Here is an 18,718-nt window from a genome sequence, read left to right as displayed (position 1 = left end):
CCAGCATAGTATAGCCACAGAGATTTAAGCAGACGGATTATGAATGTAAAAATTCACACCGTGATGGTTAACTAAACCAGGGTTTACTAAAACCCTTTAAAGGGTTTTCTTTAAAGAATGCTTAGTAACACATTCGTGAATTAAACGTAAACTAGTGTAGCTTTCTAACCCCATAAATGCAGCATTGACACCTCTAGCAATATGAACTGAACAAACTTTGCAAGGCCTTAGGACTGAATCTTATCAGGCTTTATCCAAATCTGTCTTGGCTTTCCTGGATTTTTTTTTTTTAACCTCTTTAACTGAAACAGCAATTTTTCCAAAGACCAGGTGGCTATGCCTAGTTTACATTACTTGTGCTTATCTTTGTATGGCATAATAATTTTTTTTTTCTACTCTAGGACAAAATAATTAGGACCCACATACTGATGTAGTATAGGCATGGGATGACAGCGGAGACAACAAAACTGGAAATATAGGATGCAGTGTACCAGTACGGAATTATAAGAAAGGGGGCACAGGATTACACTGGAGACCCCAAGCCTATAAATATTATGCCAATGGTGAATTAAAGAAACACAGACATGGGAGCTGGTAAAAACCAGTTTTAGGGGTAACAAAGAGAGTAAAGGACAAGCATCCAATGTATGCAAGACAATCCCCATTTACCCAGTAAATTTTGATGTAAAATGTAGTTGCAGATCAGTGAAGGAAGCACAAAGGGTAAAAGTAGCTCCAAGTGGACCCTAGAGCAAGGAGGAAGAAAGCTGCGGCATCATACTCCTCCCAGCAAAGAACTTGGAATGCTGACAACTCACCATATCACCCCCTTGCTCCAAACCAAAGCCAATGAACGATCCCAAGACCAGAGAGAAACAGTAGAAGAGTAACCATGACATCAGAGAAAGGGAAAGACACTAGAAAGTGTGTGCATAATAATTTTAATTTTATTGTTATTAATGAGACTTTTTGCCCTTGTAATAGAAAGAAAAAGAAAATAATGAAAAAATACATTTTCAGATCCAGCTTAATGATAATTCTTTGTCGCAGTGTTAAGATTTCAATTACATGAAGAACAGATTCTTGGCTTTAAATATAAGGTGTGTTTCATTTTCCTCTTAACAGGATTTGGAATGTAACAGTATAGTAATTAATGTGGCAGATGAAAGCATACTGGTGGTGATTACTAGCAAATGGATTAAGTTTTAATTAATAATATGAAAAAACTGAAGAAAGTATATGCTTCCATTACTGGAAAAGGGTAACATAGTTATTTCTATACCTTGCAGATTGTTTTAGAAGATAAATTTATACTGCAATTTTGGTGATGAATCACACAGGAGGTAGCTTATGTGAAAGTACAAATGTGTAGAAACTGAAAATGTGGGTAAAAAAGTGAGATGAAAGAGATATTTTGAAAGGCCAAAAGTTAGCTGAAAGGTAAAACACTGAAAGAGAACAGATGCATAGATTACACAAACTGTGGCGCTCTGAAAGAGAGTTTTCTATGAAAGTAATTTTACTCATTCTTAAGTTACTGTATTTAATTTACATTCTCTAAGGCCAAATCAGCTTCCATATGGAACAATTAAAAAAAACCACCCCAGTTTATATACAAGTCATATACTTTGTAACAGATAAATCTCTCAAATTCCTGAAGATCTTCAATGTTTGCCAATACAAATACACTGTCTCACAACATGGTAACATCTAACCAAAAAATATCTAGGACACACAATAGTGGGGAGAAACAAATTCCAACTATTAATATTATTGAAAAGGAAGGAGTTAACAGTATGGTTGTTTATCCTGAAGGCATCTTTCATACTCTTCCAGTTCAGACTGTTAATGACCATGAAAACTAATATAGTACACCACATCCTGGATCTGCCATGAATTCCTTCCACCATGCACCTCTTTACTGTGTATTTCAAAATGACCTTTTGGGGAGCCAAAAAACATTCTCCAGCTTCTCCCTTGTCCTCTTTCACTCTTCATCTATTTTAAGTATCCTAAGAAGAGGGCATTTCCACCATATCCCTTAGGCAAGTATTTGGTATGCTACAGATAGCACTTGACATTCAAGTTCATTTTGCTGTGTTCTATATTCTCCTATTACGATCATCCAGGTAAAAATAAGATTGGAAACTACAGACTTCTACTGTTTGTAAAATAGACCTGAAATACACACCATTATTTGTACATTTATACATAGATGCATGCATCTATGATACATCACACTGATACACAATGCTTACCATTCCAAACCCCATAGTTTTCATAGGAACCCATGCTTTGGGATCCAGAATTTCCAAAACACCTAGTTCACTCACCATTACTGTGACTTGGTGTTTCCCAGGATAAAACTTCACCAAATTCATTCCTATGAATGAGCAACTTGTAACATGTGATTAATGTCTTCATATTTACCTTATGGGTTTATATTGTATTTATTTTAATGGAAAAATTCATATGCAGAAGAATGGCCCTTTTCTGCAGTTTTCTTGAATCTTGTCAAAGTACAAAGGATGAAAACTGGAGAACAGGAGAAGATTCAAGCCAAGGAACTTTTCTCTGAGCACTTAGAAAGATTTCCAACTCCACTTATCCAGAGTAGAGTCTGTATTCAGCAGTTCTACACAGCGGAGTACCACAGACACCCCTTTCATCCACCTGCTCCCTTCTTTCTCCTTATTACACTGCAACAACAACACTTTAACTGCTGAATGCCACCTGAATTATCAGGGGAGTTCAGGGTTTAGCTATTTTAAGAGCTTCCAGATTTAGGTAGCTTATTCTGCATTTAAATGATAAAAGCAGAGTAGATCTACATTATTGGCTGGTGTAGTATGGAAAGGGAAGGAACAATGATTTGCTACAACACATTATGGTTCCAGGACCAAATGTCCACAGGATATCTTTAGCAGCAATGAAGTTCACCCCTACTATCAGTCCTAGGTGAGTACGCTGTATGTGTAGACAGGACTGCTCAAGGACCTTGTTAACAACTTGCAAGTGGTGCTTTCTTGATAGCTTCACAGCACATGACTTTAGCCTTAGTTTCCCTGAGGGAAACTGCTTTGAGCTGACCTGTGGCACACTCATGTGTGTACGGCAGGCTCCTAAGAGCAGACACAAGGTAAATAAGCACCAGGAGTCCCACCAGGACACAGAATTGCTAGCAAGACACAACTTTACAGGTACATGGGCAGAATTTCTCGACTGTTCTTGGTCTTGCAAGCTTTGTCAAATGATTCAGGTTTAATATATCACGTTCTCAAAGGCGTAAGTTTTGTTTAACACTATCTCCCAGTTTATTAAAGAAAATTACTAGAGACTTAAAAAGCCATTTGGCATGCCTTTTGAAGTGAAGCTTCCTACGAGCAGATACCATACAAAGCAGATCATTGGATTTCTCTCTGCTAGTTTAGACCCCAGAACATGGCAAATACTTTGTAACATAAGAAAAATAATGACATTCTAGATTCACTTATGAATATAGTTAAAAGCAAGCAGTTTCAAAAAAAGGGGAGACATAGGCAGCCAGTTCTGTACTTAATTTCTATGCTGTTCTACGTAAGTTTTAGCCATTTCACAATTATTGTTTTATAGAAATGTAATCCTTTCTATCCAGTTTAATTTTGCTTTTGTACTCAACAAAGGCTACAGCACTGCAAGATCTGTACTCAATTTCTAAATAACGATCCATTACTTATTACTATCTCTAATAAGAGGTATACAATTCAAGGACAGGGAGTACAACACAAGCAAAGAGAATGTTTTTCTGTATCTTTAAAGGTAGCGTGCATCTCTAAAACCTCAAACTATGGAAAGAAAAGGAAATTAATAACCTGGATTTATTGCTGTTCTTTTGAGATGCCTATCTACTCACATAGAGAAGCATGACTTTTTCTACCTGCATCTTTGAATAAAACACATTATTTTTTTATCCTCATTCCCAAAAGGGGGTAAAGAAGCCACTAGTAGCCGTGATACCCTTCAAGCTCTTTTGGAGCAATAACTGATGATGAATGTACTGTACAGTGTAGGTACTGTGGAGTGTATCAGCACAGAACACATTTCTCATAACCATTAACTGTTAAGACAATAGTAAACACATGCTTTGTCTCCTCATTCAAGTGACTTGACATATTCTGCCCAATAGAGTCAACTCCTAGGCAGCTGCCTTCTAATCTGAGCACAGACTTTGCTTTCCCAGATTCCACAAGTATACAAGCAAGTCTGAAATATACACATAAAATAAAACTGAAAATTACCTGCAGAAAACCACAGTGGTAGCCTTCTAAAGAAAATGCTTTAAGAAGCCCCCTAGTAGCCCACATTCTGGCCAACTGAACAGATAAACTCTCAGCACCAGTACTGTTGTATAAAATGTAGCAAATCCTTATATAAAATGTTAGAAATTTGCCCAGTTTATACCATCTGACCTTTTATTGTCTCTGCTTAAGAAATGAAGAGTCTTGACAAAATCTGAATTGCTTCTTGTTATCAGCATGAAAGCACAGGACTCTGCAAAAATCTAAGGACTGAAGTCCTTCCTCATCTTTGTGCTAGCATGTCAGAGGGAAAAATATCTATAGATGAACAGTAGGATTTGAATTAAAGTCTAAAATAATCTAGGGGATAAATTTTGGATGTCATCTCAAAAGACATCTTTTGGGATATTATGTACTGTGACTCAGTCATCCTCGTTTGCCATTCTAAAAGTCTTCTGGGTAATGTTGCAAGTAAAAATGCCTAAGGCATACAAGATACTACCAGAATCTGCAGTGCATCAATGAGGGGATGAAACTGCTAATAGCATTGCTGTTGCACAGTCTAATGTTGAGGACAAAACCAATCCAACAGTCTTGTGTGAACTGGCATTGGAATCAACATGCGAGATGAAAACTCTAGTCTTGTTTCCGAAAGTCTATCAAAACCATTAGATGGATCACTAAAAATTGCATTCCTAAATATTCTCCTAAAACAGTGCTGAAAATATTAGCTATGAGACAACTTTTTGGTATCAATGGAGATATAAAATAAAAATTCAGTCAACATTTCTGGGATCCTCTGTTCTCCTGCTAGTAAAAACAGCACAAGCACTTTATGCTGCAATTTTTTTTTCTTATTTTTAGGAACAGATCATTCAATCAGGCAGAGAGGCACTGTCCATTTTTCATTTAAATAAAAATATCCAACATTTGGGAGCAAAAAAGCTCTTCAAAACAAACTAAGAAGCTCTGGAAAAATGAGGAAAAGAAAACAAGAGACTTGACTGTTTGCAATGACACAGTTTTCAGTTACTGAATTCCAGGATATCTATGAAAGAGTTTCAGCTGAAATGAAAAATGTTATTTTCCATATGGTTAATGAATGCTGGCTACCTAGCAGTACACCTCCCCCAAAACAATCAAAACCCAAAACTGCACCTTTTAGAAGAAAGCTCCTGTGCTTTCTCAGTACTGCAACATCCGTAAAAAGAACTGCCAATAAGGAACAAAAGAATCGCCAATACTCCTGTCAAAAACACGGGCTTCCTGTAGTTTTTATGCATCTTGCCAGGCTTTCCCTGTATAATTTATGTTTTAAAGTTCAAAAAGGAAAAAATATTCATGAAGAATATAATTCTTTAAAATTAAGTATTTATTAGTTATTTATACCCTTCATAAAAGCATTTTATTAGGCATGACTCGTTCCCCTTAACTAGACACCATCTTCTCCATTTTTCCTTTTAAAGAGCTTTTATGAAAAAAGAAGCTTTAAGTTTTACTGGTAGAAAAAAGGACCATGTAAGAATCATAACTACACAATACCTTAGAATGAAAATATATTAATATATAATTAATGTTATATATAAAAATATATATTAATATATTAATGATTGTCCATTTTCTTCTATGGATCTTGACATATTCTAGTCATTTTATAGAACTGAGGTCATCTGTGCAAAACCCTGCAATCTGCAGTCCCTGTTGATTCCACCAAAAAGAACTTAGAACAGTGACTTGCATGTCCATGTAGATCTGAATAAAACCAAAAGGACTTCTGGTAACTGCACGAACTTTGCTAAAACATCATTTTGCAGTATGGGGCTTTGACAACATTGTGAAGGCAAAAGAACAGTAAAGATTTAAAAAGGGAAGCATCGGCTCAACACCATGATTAATTGCTGTATACTTTCAGCTATAAGACCTTTTTCTAAAACACCCTCTAAGTGCTATTCGTTTTTAAAGTAAACAGAATTTTACAGGAAATAGTACGAGCAACTACAATAAGTGGCATTAATGCCATTTTAATTCTTTTTAACTCTATTATTGCTTGTCAATACAATCAGCAGGATGATTGGCATTAATACAATTTCTTTAAATGTTTGGTCACATTTGGACATTGACTCTGTCAACAGGAGTTCAGTTGATTGTGATTATAAGTTTTCTACATTGCAATTTGCAGTTACGTTCAGATGTAAAATGTCCAGCTGTTGCTAAGGAGAAGAGCAAATATTTTAAGAATCAATTATGTGTTAATTTTCTTAATTTAATTAGGAAGTTAATTATGTCTTCAACTATTTATTGAATATAGATTGTAATAGAATGATTCTTGATTTGAAAAACTGATTTTTAACTTCTGCAAGACAAAAAAAACCCAATCCCTCAAAAACATTCAAACATTAAACTTCTGATCTGAAACCCTGAGGTATGAAATTGGAATAAAATTACTGTCTCCATAGGTACAGTGCATGGTTAAACGACGGAAGTACCACTGATTACATTTCTTTATATGATTTTTGACACAAACATCTATTTTGGTGAGCTAATTATCTTTTACACAGGTGATATCTAAAGGTTAGGAGTCAAAAAAAAGTTAGACTGATACATATCAAATTTGAGCTTTCTGGTGGTAGTATATCTTTAAAAAGTATTATCATTGAAAAGTACTGGTAATCTAGAAAAATTCATGGAACTCAATATGACAGACTTACTTTGGAAAACTGTCAAAACTCTGTGCTAGAGCTCAGGATGTTCCAAATGACATCCTGGAAGAAAGAAGACATTCTGCCCCTGGCTCTCCAGATCAAAAGGAAACATTATTCTACTTGAAATCTAGTCCTGTAGGTGGTTTATTTGAAATCTTGTTCTTTATTCCTTCTGCTTAAACTAAGAATGTATGCCATGTACACTAGTAGGAAATGCTATGATAGCACATGAGAGAAAACAGCATTATCAGTTGCCATTATTCAAGAGTAATGCCAAATATTAAGGAACTCTGAACAAAGAGCTTGCTTTAAGATCTTGTTAATCATTTAGATATAAAAATTAATTAAAGCCCAACAGGTAGTAGGTAACTTCACCTTTGAACAGATGTAATAAAAGCTGCCAATGGGCCTATCAGTTGAAAGTGTCAAACAATGAGGTATCTTTTCATTGAAGCGGAATAGAACAGCAGACCATCAATATCACGTGGCTTTGAAAAGGTGAAAATGATTATAGGTTATATCAGTATCCTTCTTCTAGCAGAGCTAAAGTAACACAGAATCACAGAATAGCCCAGGTTGGAAGTGACCTCTAAAGACCATCTGGTCCAAGCTTTTGTGGGAAAGGGAGCCTAGATGAGAAATATGAATGCTGCTGCACAGGTAAACTCATATACCATCTACAATCCTAGCCATGTGCTTTCAAGAAAGGTTAATTCATATTGACACAAGTTGAGGAAAAAGTCTTTAAAATGATGAAGTGAACAAAGAACGGTTTACACAGAAAAAGAAGAAAAGCTTGGCTTATGATGTATAAAATAAATGGACACATTTTTAAAAAGTACTGTTCTCAATTACTATATTGCTAATACAGAAGGAAGGAGTTCTATTAAACTGTAAAATGTTGGATTGGACTTGATAACCCTAGACACTATTCTAGTGTTGATAATAAACATGCTCCTGACTCCATGTCCCTGAACACTAAGCCTTAGATGCTGCTCCTCAGAGTTTTCCTCTTCTGTCAGTCACAATGATGGCAGAGTAACGAGTACTTATGAATATACCTTAACCATCATCTAACATCCTTGCATGCTATTTCCTATCTAAAACTGAGACAGCTATGCTGCACAGTCCACATTTTTCATCAGTCTACTCAGTTATTTGAAAACTATGAGATAAATAAACACACTGCAATACACTATTAAGCATGTTAAACCTTAATTCATTATTTACAACCTTGAGTATTTAGTTGACTAATATTTCAAACAGACTATTGGCTAGTTTTAGAATTTCCTCAGAGTTAACCCTATAAGTACTACTGAAACCAGTTTTGGAAAGAATTCCATCTTTTTCTTTGTTTCTTAGTTCTTTTATAATTTTCTTGCAAACATACTTTTCTTAACCTTTCGTTACTCTGAAGTGATACAGTCTGACATTAATATCCATACTAAACCAATCATAACATTAGTGATTTTACGAAAAAGGGCAATTTGAACGATCGCAGTGAACATTAGTAACACTTTTCATTAGAAATATTTTCTTGCTAAAGTTCAAACAAAAATCTGCAGCTAACTATCAGAGAATTTGCTAATTTTCAGTGAATCACTCATAGTAACTGATACTCGCAGCTTATAAGAATTAGCCCCAAAATCTAGATTACGAATATTTGTCTGATAGTACCATTCTGAACAACGTATTAATGCAATGGTTTTTAATTTACTGTGCAAATAAAGACGACACATATGCTAAGATAAGAAACTAATAAAAGCATATTAGTAAGGAAAATCTGCATACCAGAGCTGCCATGGCCCAGCCAGTTTTGTTGTAGATGAACTCCAAGTTATTTCTTCGCAGATATAACAAGCCACCAACAAGAGATACCAGAAGAGCCAGTGCAATTGTACCAGAATAGTTAGGAGGCCTGAACACTCTAATCTGGAAAAGATAAATGCAAATACAGATAGCAAATAAATGCATACATAGGGATCATCTTCCGTATAAACAAACAGGGAGCATCTGAAATCCTGTTTCAGAGTCAGAAAGACTAATCCCTAAAGGGGAATAAGAAAATAAGAAAAACAGTACTTCCTTCAATAAGCACATAATATGAAAAATGTTTTAAGCATCATTTTGAACTGTCCAACTCCAAAACACTACTTCTTCAAGAGATTTGCAGGTTGTGTCTGAATTAGAAGCAGCTACCTTTGGACCGATCTGGTTTGTATATAGTTTTGCAAAGCACCTTTTACTTATTAACAACTAGTTTTCACAATATTACTGCTTGTTTTTATCCAGAATAAGACTACATAAAATTTAACACAACAAAAATGGAATATAATCTGCAAACTGCAGCAATTACCACAAGTACCATGACTACATTTCTTTTTTTTTTTAATGTGTTCTAGAAACTACACTTGAGGGAAAAAAGGTATTAAGGAAAGGTGGAATTTGTCATCAGCCTGTCTCAGACTACAAATACAGATACATTTGGCTTCAACTTTTAAAACTGTAGAAAGACTTACATGAACATCTGTTCTGTCAGCTATCCATTTAGCTAGCTGCTCAGCTGCAAATCCGATTCTCTGCAGGTCAAATGTGTCAGCTCTCTTGGGTTTACCTTTTGGAGGAAAATGCATGAAAGTCGGAGCAGAGTTCATATTCAGCTATAAAACCAGGAAGCATAGCAGAAAAAAATTAGTAACTCTATCCTCAAAAATGTTTAGCTTTTATGTATAAGACAACACAAGTCTAATTAGCATGAAAAATATTATTTGCCTCCATACATTACTCTCTTTTTATACGTCTTTATGTATAAAGTTCTGCAAAAAGAGTGCTCAGAATATTCCTTCCAGTAGATTCTTCGGGATGTTTAATTATTCAAGGTATTTCACCCACAAGCTTTTCTGAGTAAGGGTATCTTATGCTTTAAAGTTCTCACTTTCCTGTAATTCTAATTTCCTGTAATTAGTAAAACAGAGACCCTACACCCATCCATCTATTAAAGTTTATTAGGTTATAATTCTAAGGGAGGAAAAAAAGCGTTCAAATAGCTTGACATTGTTTCTCTTGCCTAGCTCTCACCAGTCCAAAGTTAACTAGACTAAACTATTCTTCTAGCCTTCCACTGGCTTCAAGACAGACTACCCACTAATGACAAGTCTTTTTTAAATCCAGAAAGGCCTAGATAACTAGCTTAGACTACATAACTTGGCCTAGAAATTACATGACTGTTAATACATGCATTGATGTCACTGGACCTATTCACAGTATATCGAAAAACTCAAAGGTGACAAATAGATTTACATTTACATTTGCCACTTTGAATTTTGACTTCAACTTTGCAAGGTGGTATAAGAGAATATAATTTTACTATATAAAATTCTTCTGTATTCAGTCCATCTCAGAAACGGTGCAATAAAACGCTTGAAAAAATGAAAATTAACATAAACAAAATCAGGGGAAATACTTAAAGACGATGCAATATGGAGATCTTTAAGTAACAAAGGCAGAGTAAACTTGTTTGTTTCATTCCTGCAAGATGAGTTTTAACACATTACCAAAACATCACATTTAATCAAGTACAGAACTGAATTTATCAATAGAAATTGCCAGCTATTAAAATATTTTCCATCTAAGCAAAAAAATAGACCTCTTCTTTAGTGAACTGATTTGGAAATAAAAAATTTTCTGAAAAAGGCTACAACAAATGTTCTGAAAAAGTTTAATAAAACATTTTATAGGATACAGAAACATTCTGAGATACAGAAAACTTCTGACATTGTATAGAGTTTGGGGGCAGGTGGTCTGCAACTGCTTTGACATTTCTCTACAGACAGAGTAAAAGCTGAAAAATCAAAGTCATGTTACTTTTGGGGTTTTTTTTGCTATGGCATCAGTATTACATAACTTGTTTGCACACATAAACCTAAGGTCAGAACTACATTTCCCCCAAATCCACCTTAAAATAGTCATTACTTTCACTTATTCTTAACACTGTATTTCTCAAAGACAGTCAAAACCTTATACATTTTATCTAATTTGGTCTTCTACATGACTTTAAATGCATACCACCTGAAAATAAACTGAATCTGTGCCCTTTTATACAAGCAATAAGTTGGACTCGACTATTCTAATATGTGTTGATTGGCTTCAGGCAAGATCAAACAACATACTTTGTATTATTGTAACCATGTAGGATAATCTAAGATGATTTTAAAGCTTATTTGAACTAAAATTTTTAAAGCAAAATCTTAAGTCATTAATAACTATTCTTTACACAATACACTCTAAGATGTCAACTGGAAGCAAAAATATTTAGTAAACACAGTAATTAAACTTATTAAATTAAGTATTTTAAAAATCAAAGTTTTCCCCTGAAAATTTTAAGTCACTCACTTCACCAAAAGGTGGTTAAAAATATGGAGAACTTCAAAACTTGTCACTCCTCTTAATCTGCATTTTTAGCTTCAATCAACGGATAAATATCAGAGAAAAGCATGTCAGTATTTAGTAGTAATTTTCAAGGGAAGTGTTTTGCCTTGACTACTCATTTAAGACAGGGTCTTAGACTATTCTCCAACAATTGATTTTCCACTCTTCATAGCCAATATATAAAATCTAAACCAGTCTCTTCTCTTTTCCCTGAAGCACTTCCAGACTAATACAAATATTACTGGAGTTGAAGAATATTGTATTACATAAGAGCAATTAAAGGCTGTTTTAGTTAAGAGCTTTTTTCCCCTAAAGATAAAGGAAATCTTTAAATGCAAATGTTAGTTCCATTGCACTTAATTCTAAAAAATTACATTAATAATTGGTTGAAAAAAAAATTGCATACATATAATGTATTCTATAAACAAACATTATAAACTACACTTGGAAAATACTAGAAGTGGCTACTGGTACAATCCGTCTTCGCTAATGTCATAGAAACTGCAGTGCCTGGTGTTTTTAACCAGGAAGAATTTGCATACAAAACACAGAGGTACACACCTACATACAGAAAATAATGTCTTGTATCATTTGGCAAACCAACACATAGTTTTAAAAATTAAGAATGTTTTACAGTATCCAACATTTACCTGTTGAAAAACATCTGCACCTTCATCATAATCCACTATTGTGAAAAACAGTTTGTTTGAAAAAGCAGATGAATAGCGCCATGAATTAGCCAGCACTTGATATTCTTCATTAGCTTGCCTGTTAAGGAAAAGAAACAAATGTACATCCATGTGGCATTTGCTGGCAAAAAAGATCCTATAACCAGCTGCAGCTGTTAGATGAATTACACTTGCAGTATCATTCTCAACACCCATACTAGCAATTAATAAAAGTTTCAGCTAGTTATGCAACACCTCACTTCGAATTTGCCTTCTCCAAAATTAGAAATGTGTTAAGTCAAAATATACCAGAGAAATCCCAAGATGATGTTAACAAAAAGTAATGTTTTCCATACTTAAAAGTCTCAGAAAACAGGAGTGGCCTGAGTGGCAAGCATCATGCAAATCTGCTAACAGAGCCATGGAAGCAGATGCTTACATGGCCCTTGAGTACTATATCAGGATTTACTTGCTGGAGACAGCAGTGCATAAGGAATTCTGAAACTAGTGGAAAAAACACAGAAATGTGACAGTAGTAATCTTCCTAAAATAGCAGAGCCATAGAAAGAGCCATAGAAACTGCTAAGCACTGGGGAAATGATATTAACTAAATGAAGAGTAGGCTTCTAAGTAGCATAATTCACGCAAGGTTATTTCTATAAAACTTGTTTTAAAAGTGATAAAGGATAATTTTGTACAACATATAGGGTTAAATAATCTTTCACTAGAAAGTCATATTGCTACTACGCAAATCTGTCAGAAAGCCTCCCCTTGGCTTTACTCACGGCTCTATATTCAGGTGAGGTTTTTTTGGTTGGTTGGATTTTGTTTGTTCGTTCATTTGTTCATTTTAAAAGGAAAAAAAAAAAAACAAACCACCAAAACAAAACAAACAACTTTGCCCTGTCTGCACTGAGAGGAAAGGAGAAAAGTAATTCCAGGAGAATTCTGGTATCCTTACCAGCAAAGACGTTCTCTAAACACACAATCACAGAACCATAAAACCACAGGTTCTTCTACAGGACAAATCCATATCAATGAATAATTCAGAAAAACAAAGGAAAAAAAAAACCCTCAAAAGGATCCTTGCAGTACTTTTGGCTTTACACAGGCTCCTTTGCTAATTATTTCCATATTACTAATTATTCATATCGGCTGTAGAGTCCAAACCAAGATTCTACCACTTGGCAACCTATCTTTGCATACGGTAAGATGCAGAAGTAGTATGAATGTAGATGAATAGTAGATGAATAAATGTATCCTGCAGCTTTTGCTGAAACACTGTTTCTATAAAACCAGTTCCATGTGTTTGATGGTGCAGAACGCTGTTTATTTAAAAGCTGTAGATGCAAAAATCTGTTTGTTGCAAGAGAAACTCTGCACTAAACACACATAATACATATTGTATTTTGAGAGAACAAAGAGGAGGAAGAGGATGACAGGACCACAGAAGTCATAAGACCTTCCCCATTTCCTCATAACTGAGCTCAGCCTTAGGCATGAAATATATTACATACAACTCCAGCAGAGTTGTGTTGTACCAATGAATATATATTGTACACGAAAAAATCTATCATAAAAAAGTTAAAATGAAATTTTATGATCTTAACCCCCTGCCCCCAAAAATAAATCTTATGAACCACAAAACCCCACAACTTTCACCCTTAATTACTTGATTGAGTAAAATTTGTTACTTAACCCACTTACTCAAAGTTTGCAATTATAAAAAAAATCTGATTTAGACATTAGATTGGTTATTTCTAGAAACAGATACTAAGATTAAGTAGATTAAGTAACATATTCACTGTCATCCTGAAGAGGGCAGTCATACAACATCAAAGGAATGCTGTAAAATCTTAAGTAATAGCTGTAGGGCACTGTTCTGTTAAACCTGCTATATTAGAGCTGAACCATTTTTATTATAAGAAGATGATAAAAATCACTTCATCTTGATGCCATCACTCTTCTTAGTCTACCTTTCACTTGTGATGAAACAGTATTTCTGGGAAATTCAGGTACTGCGTTTATACCCTCACTATTTGAGAGAAGACTCTTGTTCCTGTTGATCTCCATGTATTTTGCATCTTTGAACTATTTTGAATTAATTTAATAGGTAGAAAGTATACTTCTGAAAGTATCATTTTGCAAAAGGTTGTCTTAGATTTTCTATAACAGATTCAAAGCACAATTTCATCCACACACTGAAGATAGCAAAGCATTCTGTAACACATCCTCACAGCAGCAGCTCTTGAGGGGTGTGGAGAAGCAGGAGTGAAACAAGGAGGGGCAGGAATAGAAAGTTACAGGATTACCACATACAGAACTGAAGAACATTCTACAGACCACTATATAATAGTCAATAGATACAAAGCTGATACAATCATATTAATAATTTTTTGTAGTGTTGGTTACTCCTTTTCAGATAGAATAATGGTAAAAAGCATAAGCACTTGGCTGAAAAAAATGCAGCCTCCAATTAACATCAGGCAATATCAATTCTGTCACTTCTTATCCACCTATCTCTATCATTAGTTAATATCAATTCTATCAGTTTGGTTCTATGAAGTAATGTTAATTATATGAAATTCTTACAATAATTATACGAAATACTATAAAAGCATAGGGCAGAACTACACTTGGTATCAACTCATCAGAATAATGTTACGACTGCTCTTGTTAGTTTGAGAGGATTTTTTGGTAGGTGGAGAAGATTTAAATGTTACTGCTGCTACAGTCACCTCTTTAGAATTTCATCATAGCAGCAATACAGGAATACAGCAATAACAACGGTAATATTAACCAGCTGCTAGAAAATAGTGGCCATATCAAAAGGGAATGCTACTATTAGATTTATCTAGAAAATACAACATACTGAAAAGTAAGCTGCTAAGCAAATGCTCTACAAAAATTTCTTCCATTATGCAAGAGGTGCTCATGAAATATTAAAAGTTTTATTTAAAAAGATTAAATATGTGGGTGTCTATGGCAGATAGTCAGATTTGTATAGCTTGAGCTACATTAAATTAGATTAATTTGATTCTATTATTCCAACATTATAGTAAGGAAAACACAAACAGAATATTAGGAGAAGAACAAAAGAGACGGTGGAATTATTTGCTAAAGAACGCAGTAAGGCATTATTTTTTGGCACACTATGGACTGTACAAAACACTTACAAATATCCAATTGGCAAAGAATGCACTACCAGGTCACGTACCTGCTCTTATTTATCTGTTTATTTAAATTGTGACCAATGTTGCAATCTACCTCCAAAACAAGTTTTGGTTTTTATTTGGAATAGTTTTCCCAAAATGAAGAGAAGAAGGAGCTAAGTGCATATTTTGATGACTTCTCAGTATTTAGAAGATAATAAATTCAAAATGCTTATTTGCTTTTATTTTTGTTTAGGGTGACTCATAATGTCACAATGAAAAGCACTGAAGAATCTACAAATGTGTCAAGAAAATTCAGCACACACGACAAACTGAAGAGAGTATGGACACTAGTTGAAAACTACACCGTTTATGCAAGCTAGATATCTATAATAGGAGAAAGCAAGCTAAAATCCATGCTATTCCATTTACAGCATCCCATGAAATTCTCAATATTCTGCAGATGAAAAGAAGCTACAAGATCATATTTTGTAGAAGTTGCAAAGTTTAAAAAAAAAAAATTGTGACCACTGGAAGAATAAGGAGTCTCTTATGATCCGAGTATAAAATTACTGCCTGTTAAACAGGACTCATCAATACTTCTATCAAGATCCTGAAGTGCACTGGAAAAGCAATTGCAGAACTTTCAACAGCTCCTTCCACATTTCCTGTTCCTTCTTTGAACAAAAGTTCAAAAGATAACTCCCTCTCAGTACAGCTAAGAGACCTGTCAATGATTTTCTCACTACCTGCTCTTGATCAACCAGAAAAAAACTGAAAGGCAGAGGAACCTGTTTCTTCTTTCTGACGACACCTCCTTGACAGTCAGAATTCTTTTTGCTGTTGACCTACTCTTTGATCGGCTACTTGAAAACAGTTTTCTGAGATATCTTCTTGAACAGGGAAACCAACAGAATTACTCTCTTTTCTAGATTAAAAACCTTCTCTTGGAGGTCTCACTGATAGGGTAGATGTTAATAAAACTATGTGAAATCTCTTCTCTCAAATATTTTGTCATTTCCTTTTGCACATCGTGAGTCAACAGCAGAAAGCAGCTACATTCAGAGCCCTTTATGAAACACACACTATATTAAGCTCAAAACTTAAAAATACACAAACTATACATTGAATTATAACTTACCTTTTATATAATCCTGTAAGAAATACAGAAGGAATAGCTTAAGCAGTTGACTCTGAGCTCATTCTGCAGCAGACTTTCTGCAGTCACTATAAGCTTGTTCCAATAGATGCCATTAATAATTTCTGACAGAATTCAGCCTTGTCACTCAAATGAAATAAAAGAAGTCTTTAGAAAATATGTGCCACACCTGCAAAATTGACCTATCTCCCTCATGTCCCACATATATATTTTATGTATATATAGGTATATTTACACACACATATGTATTTATAGACACACACACAACTTTAGCTAATGGGAGTAATCAGTGCTCCTTTCAATATAATGAAACTTCTGATGCTTTTAAAAATGCAATAGTCTGGTCAACATGGGGGTGAAGAAAATTACTGGCTACACAAATTCCTCTGCATTACCAGCCACTTCTAGCTGCTTCTTCATATATACTGTCTTTGCAAAACTGTGTTTTCCCAGAATCTGGAAGCAGGTTTGTTACTTGTACAGTAAAATACTATTCAACATCCTCCAGGACTGAAACAACACAATTTTCAGTTTGTGTGGTTTACAAGCTTGTCTCCACAAGTAGTCACCTGCCATTACTATAGTCTTCCTCTGTTGCATTTCCCCATTTTTCTCCTGATCATTTAAGACACTAATTGTAGGCTTTAATCTTGATTTGCAATGATTCAAACAGGCTCAGTTACATCTTTAAAAGAAACATTTAGGAATTCACAGGCATAAACAAGCATAGTAGAAAGAAAGCAAATCAAAATCCATTTGTTTCAGGTAGCGTGAAATTCACAGAGGAATGTACATGTCTAATTTACATGTTTTCACCATTATCTCATTAAAAAAAACAGGTCAAGGTATAGACCCTATCCACTGAAACTTAGCATCTTTAGCCTCTAACACTGTTCTGAACTTTTCAAGGAACACTAAGGAACAAAACCAATGAAACCAAATATACATCTTTTTGTTGATGGGCTTCAGCTGTTGGGGAAAAAAAAAACGCAAGTGACCAGTTTCATTTCTCTGACTGAGATATCCCTTTCTAAATGAAAGTACCTCAACAATGAATTTGAAAAATGAACCAGGCAAAAATGTGAACTGTTTGGCAACAAACAAGACATCTCTGATATGTACCTGCATGCAAAGCAGAGATGATTGCTTCTGCCAGTAAGATGAGAGAAGCAGAGCTTAGAAAGTAAAATAAAAGACCTCATATAATTTGCTTATGGAGTGATTAGATAGTAGAGCAACAAACAAAAAAGAACGAGTTAATGATAACAATGAAAGATGCAGAGGAACAGTAAGCACAGTGATGGTTTCAGCAGGCTAGAGCTAAAGCCCATGTGCAGCTGAAAATCAAAGCACTAATAACCAAGCGGAGTGGGGGGGTTGTTGAAGTCTGGTTGGTAAAATGGTGCTGATCCCTTTGGGAAAATGTAGTGATAATAAAATGGGGGAACAGATTCCAAGTACAGGCAAGAAGACGAAGAGCAGAGAAGCTGGAAGAGAATTTTCACCCAAAAATGCATTCAGGTCAGGCTAGTAGTTACCATTTGCTGGGATGCAATACAAAGTACAGGCTGAGAAACGGTCTCTTAATCCCTGTGAAGATGCTGCTGTTAAAGTGACCATTCTTTTGTTCTCCTTCTTAAATATGCAAGTAGTTTTTTTCAGTAATGTGACTGATGTGGTAACAGAGAGAAACTATCTAGCTGAGTGAATACCCAAGCACAAAGGAAAAAGGAAGCTGGCCTTATATCCCAAGGAGTCACTGTTTAGAGTTAGATTAGTTCTGACTGTTCATCTGAACAAAAAAAAAAAAAAAAATTCAAACTGATTCATCATCACAGTGCATCAAAGTGCCCTTTAGGATCTGCTTCCAATATGCTGTTGCAGAATATATACACTGTGAACAGTCAATTAAGACTAACCAAGTTTAATTTCCTGGGACCAAAACTGTTTAATCATACACGTTTCCAAACATGCATGGAAAAAAACCCCAGACGTTCAACTGTTAGAAACACATCCCACTTCCACCAATGACTTCACATTCAAGAGCACATAGGATATCTAATCTGTTATGGTTAATTCATCTCTGAATACCAGCTATGTCATACTGAACCTAAACAATTGGGTCAATAGGAAAACTGACATTTCTATGCTACCGCTTACATAGTTGTGAAGGCAATAGATGGCTTTCAATAGCTTTTTTTGAACAGAAAATTGAAATTTTCTTGTTCACAAAGCTAGATGGAAATGTTGTACTCCAAATTCTGCTTTAGGATAAAGACAGAATTTCCTTAAAAAACACTCAAGAGGGATGACTAGAGGCACTACTAACATG

The 18,718-nt window shown here is 34.9% G+C and overlaps 1 protein-coding gene across 1 annotated transcript in view; it reads right to left on the bottom strand.

The window, feature by feature from the left end:
• The window catches only part of TUSC3 (tumor suppressor candidate 3), a 135,329-nt gene that overhangs the window by 61,044 nt on the left and 55,567 nt on the right, over window positions 1–18,718 (bottom strand). Inside the window, exons 3-5 of the mRNA XM_075041536.1 lie at window positions 12,058–12,175; window positions 9,499–9,639; window positions 8,771–8,911 (exon numbers count right to left, since the gene is read on the bottom strand). Coding sequence (XP_074897637.1) covers window positions 8,771–8,911; window positions 9,499–9,639; window positions 12,058–12,175 — 400 coding nt within the window. The remainder of the gene's footprint in view (window positions 1–8,770; window positions 8,912–9,498; window positions 9,640–12,057; window positions 12,176–18,718) is intronic.

This window comes from Buteo buteo, chromosome 1 (assembly GCF_964188355.1).
Source record: "Buteo buteo chromosome 1, bButBut1.hap1.1, whole genome shotgun sequence".
In the NCBI taxonomy this organism is placed as follows: Eukaryota; Metazoa; Chordata; class Aves; order Accipitriformes; family Accipitridae; genus Buteo; species Buteo buteo.
The sequence above is the reverse complement of the archived record's forward strand: the minus strand, read 5'-3'. Positions and strand labels throughout refer to the sequence as shown.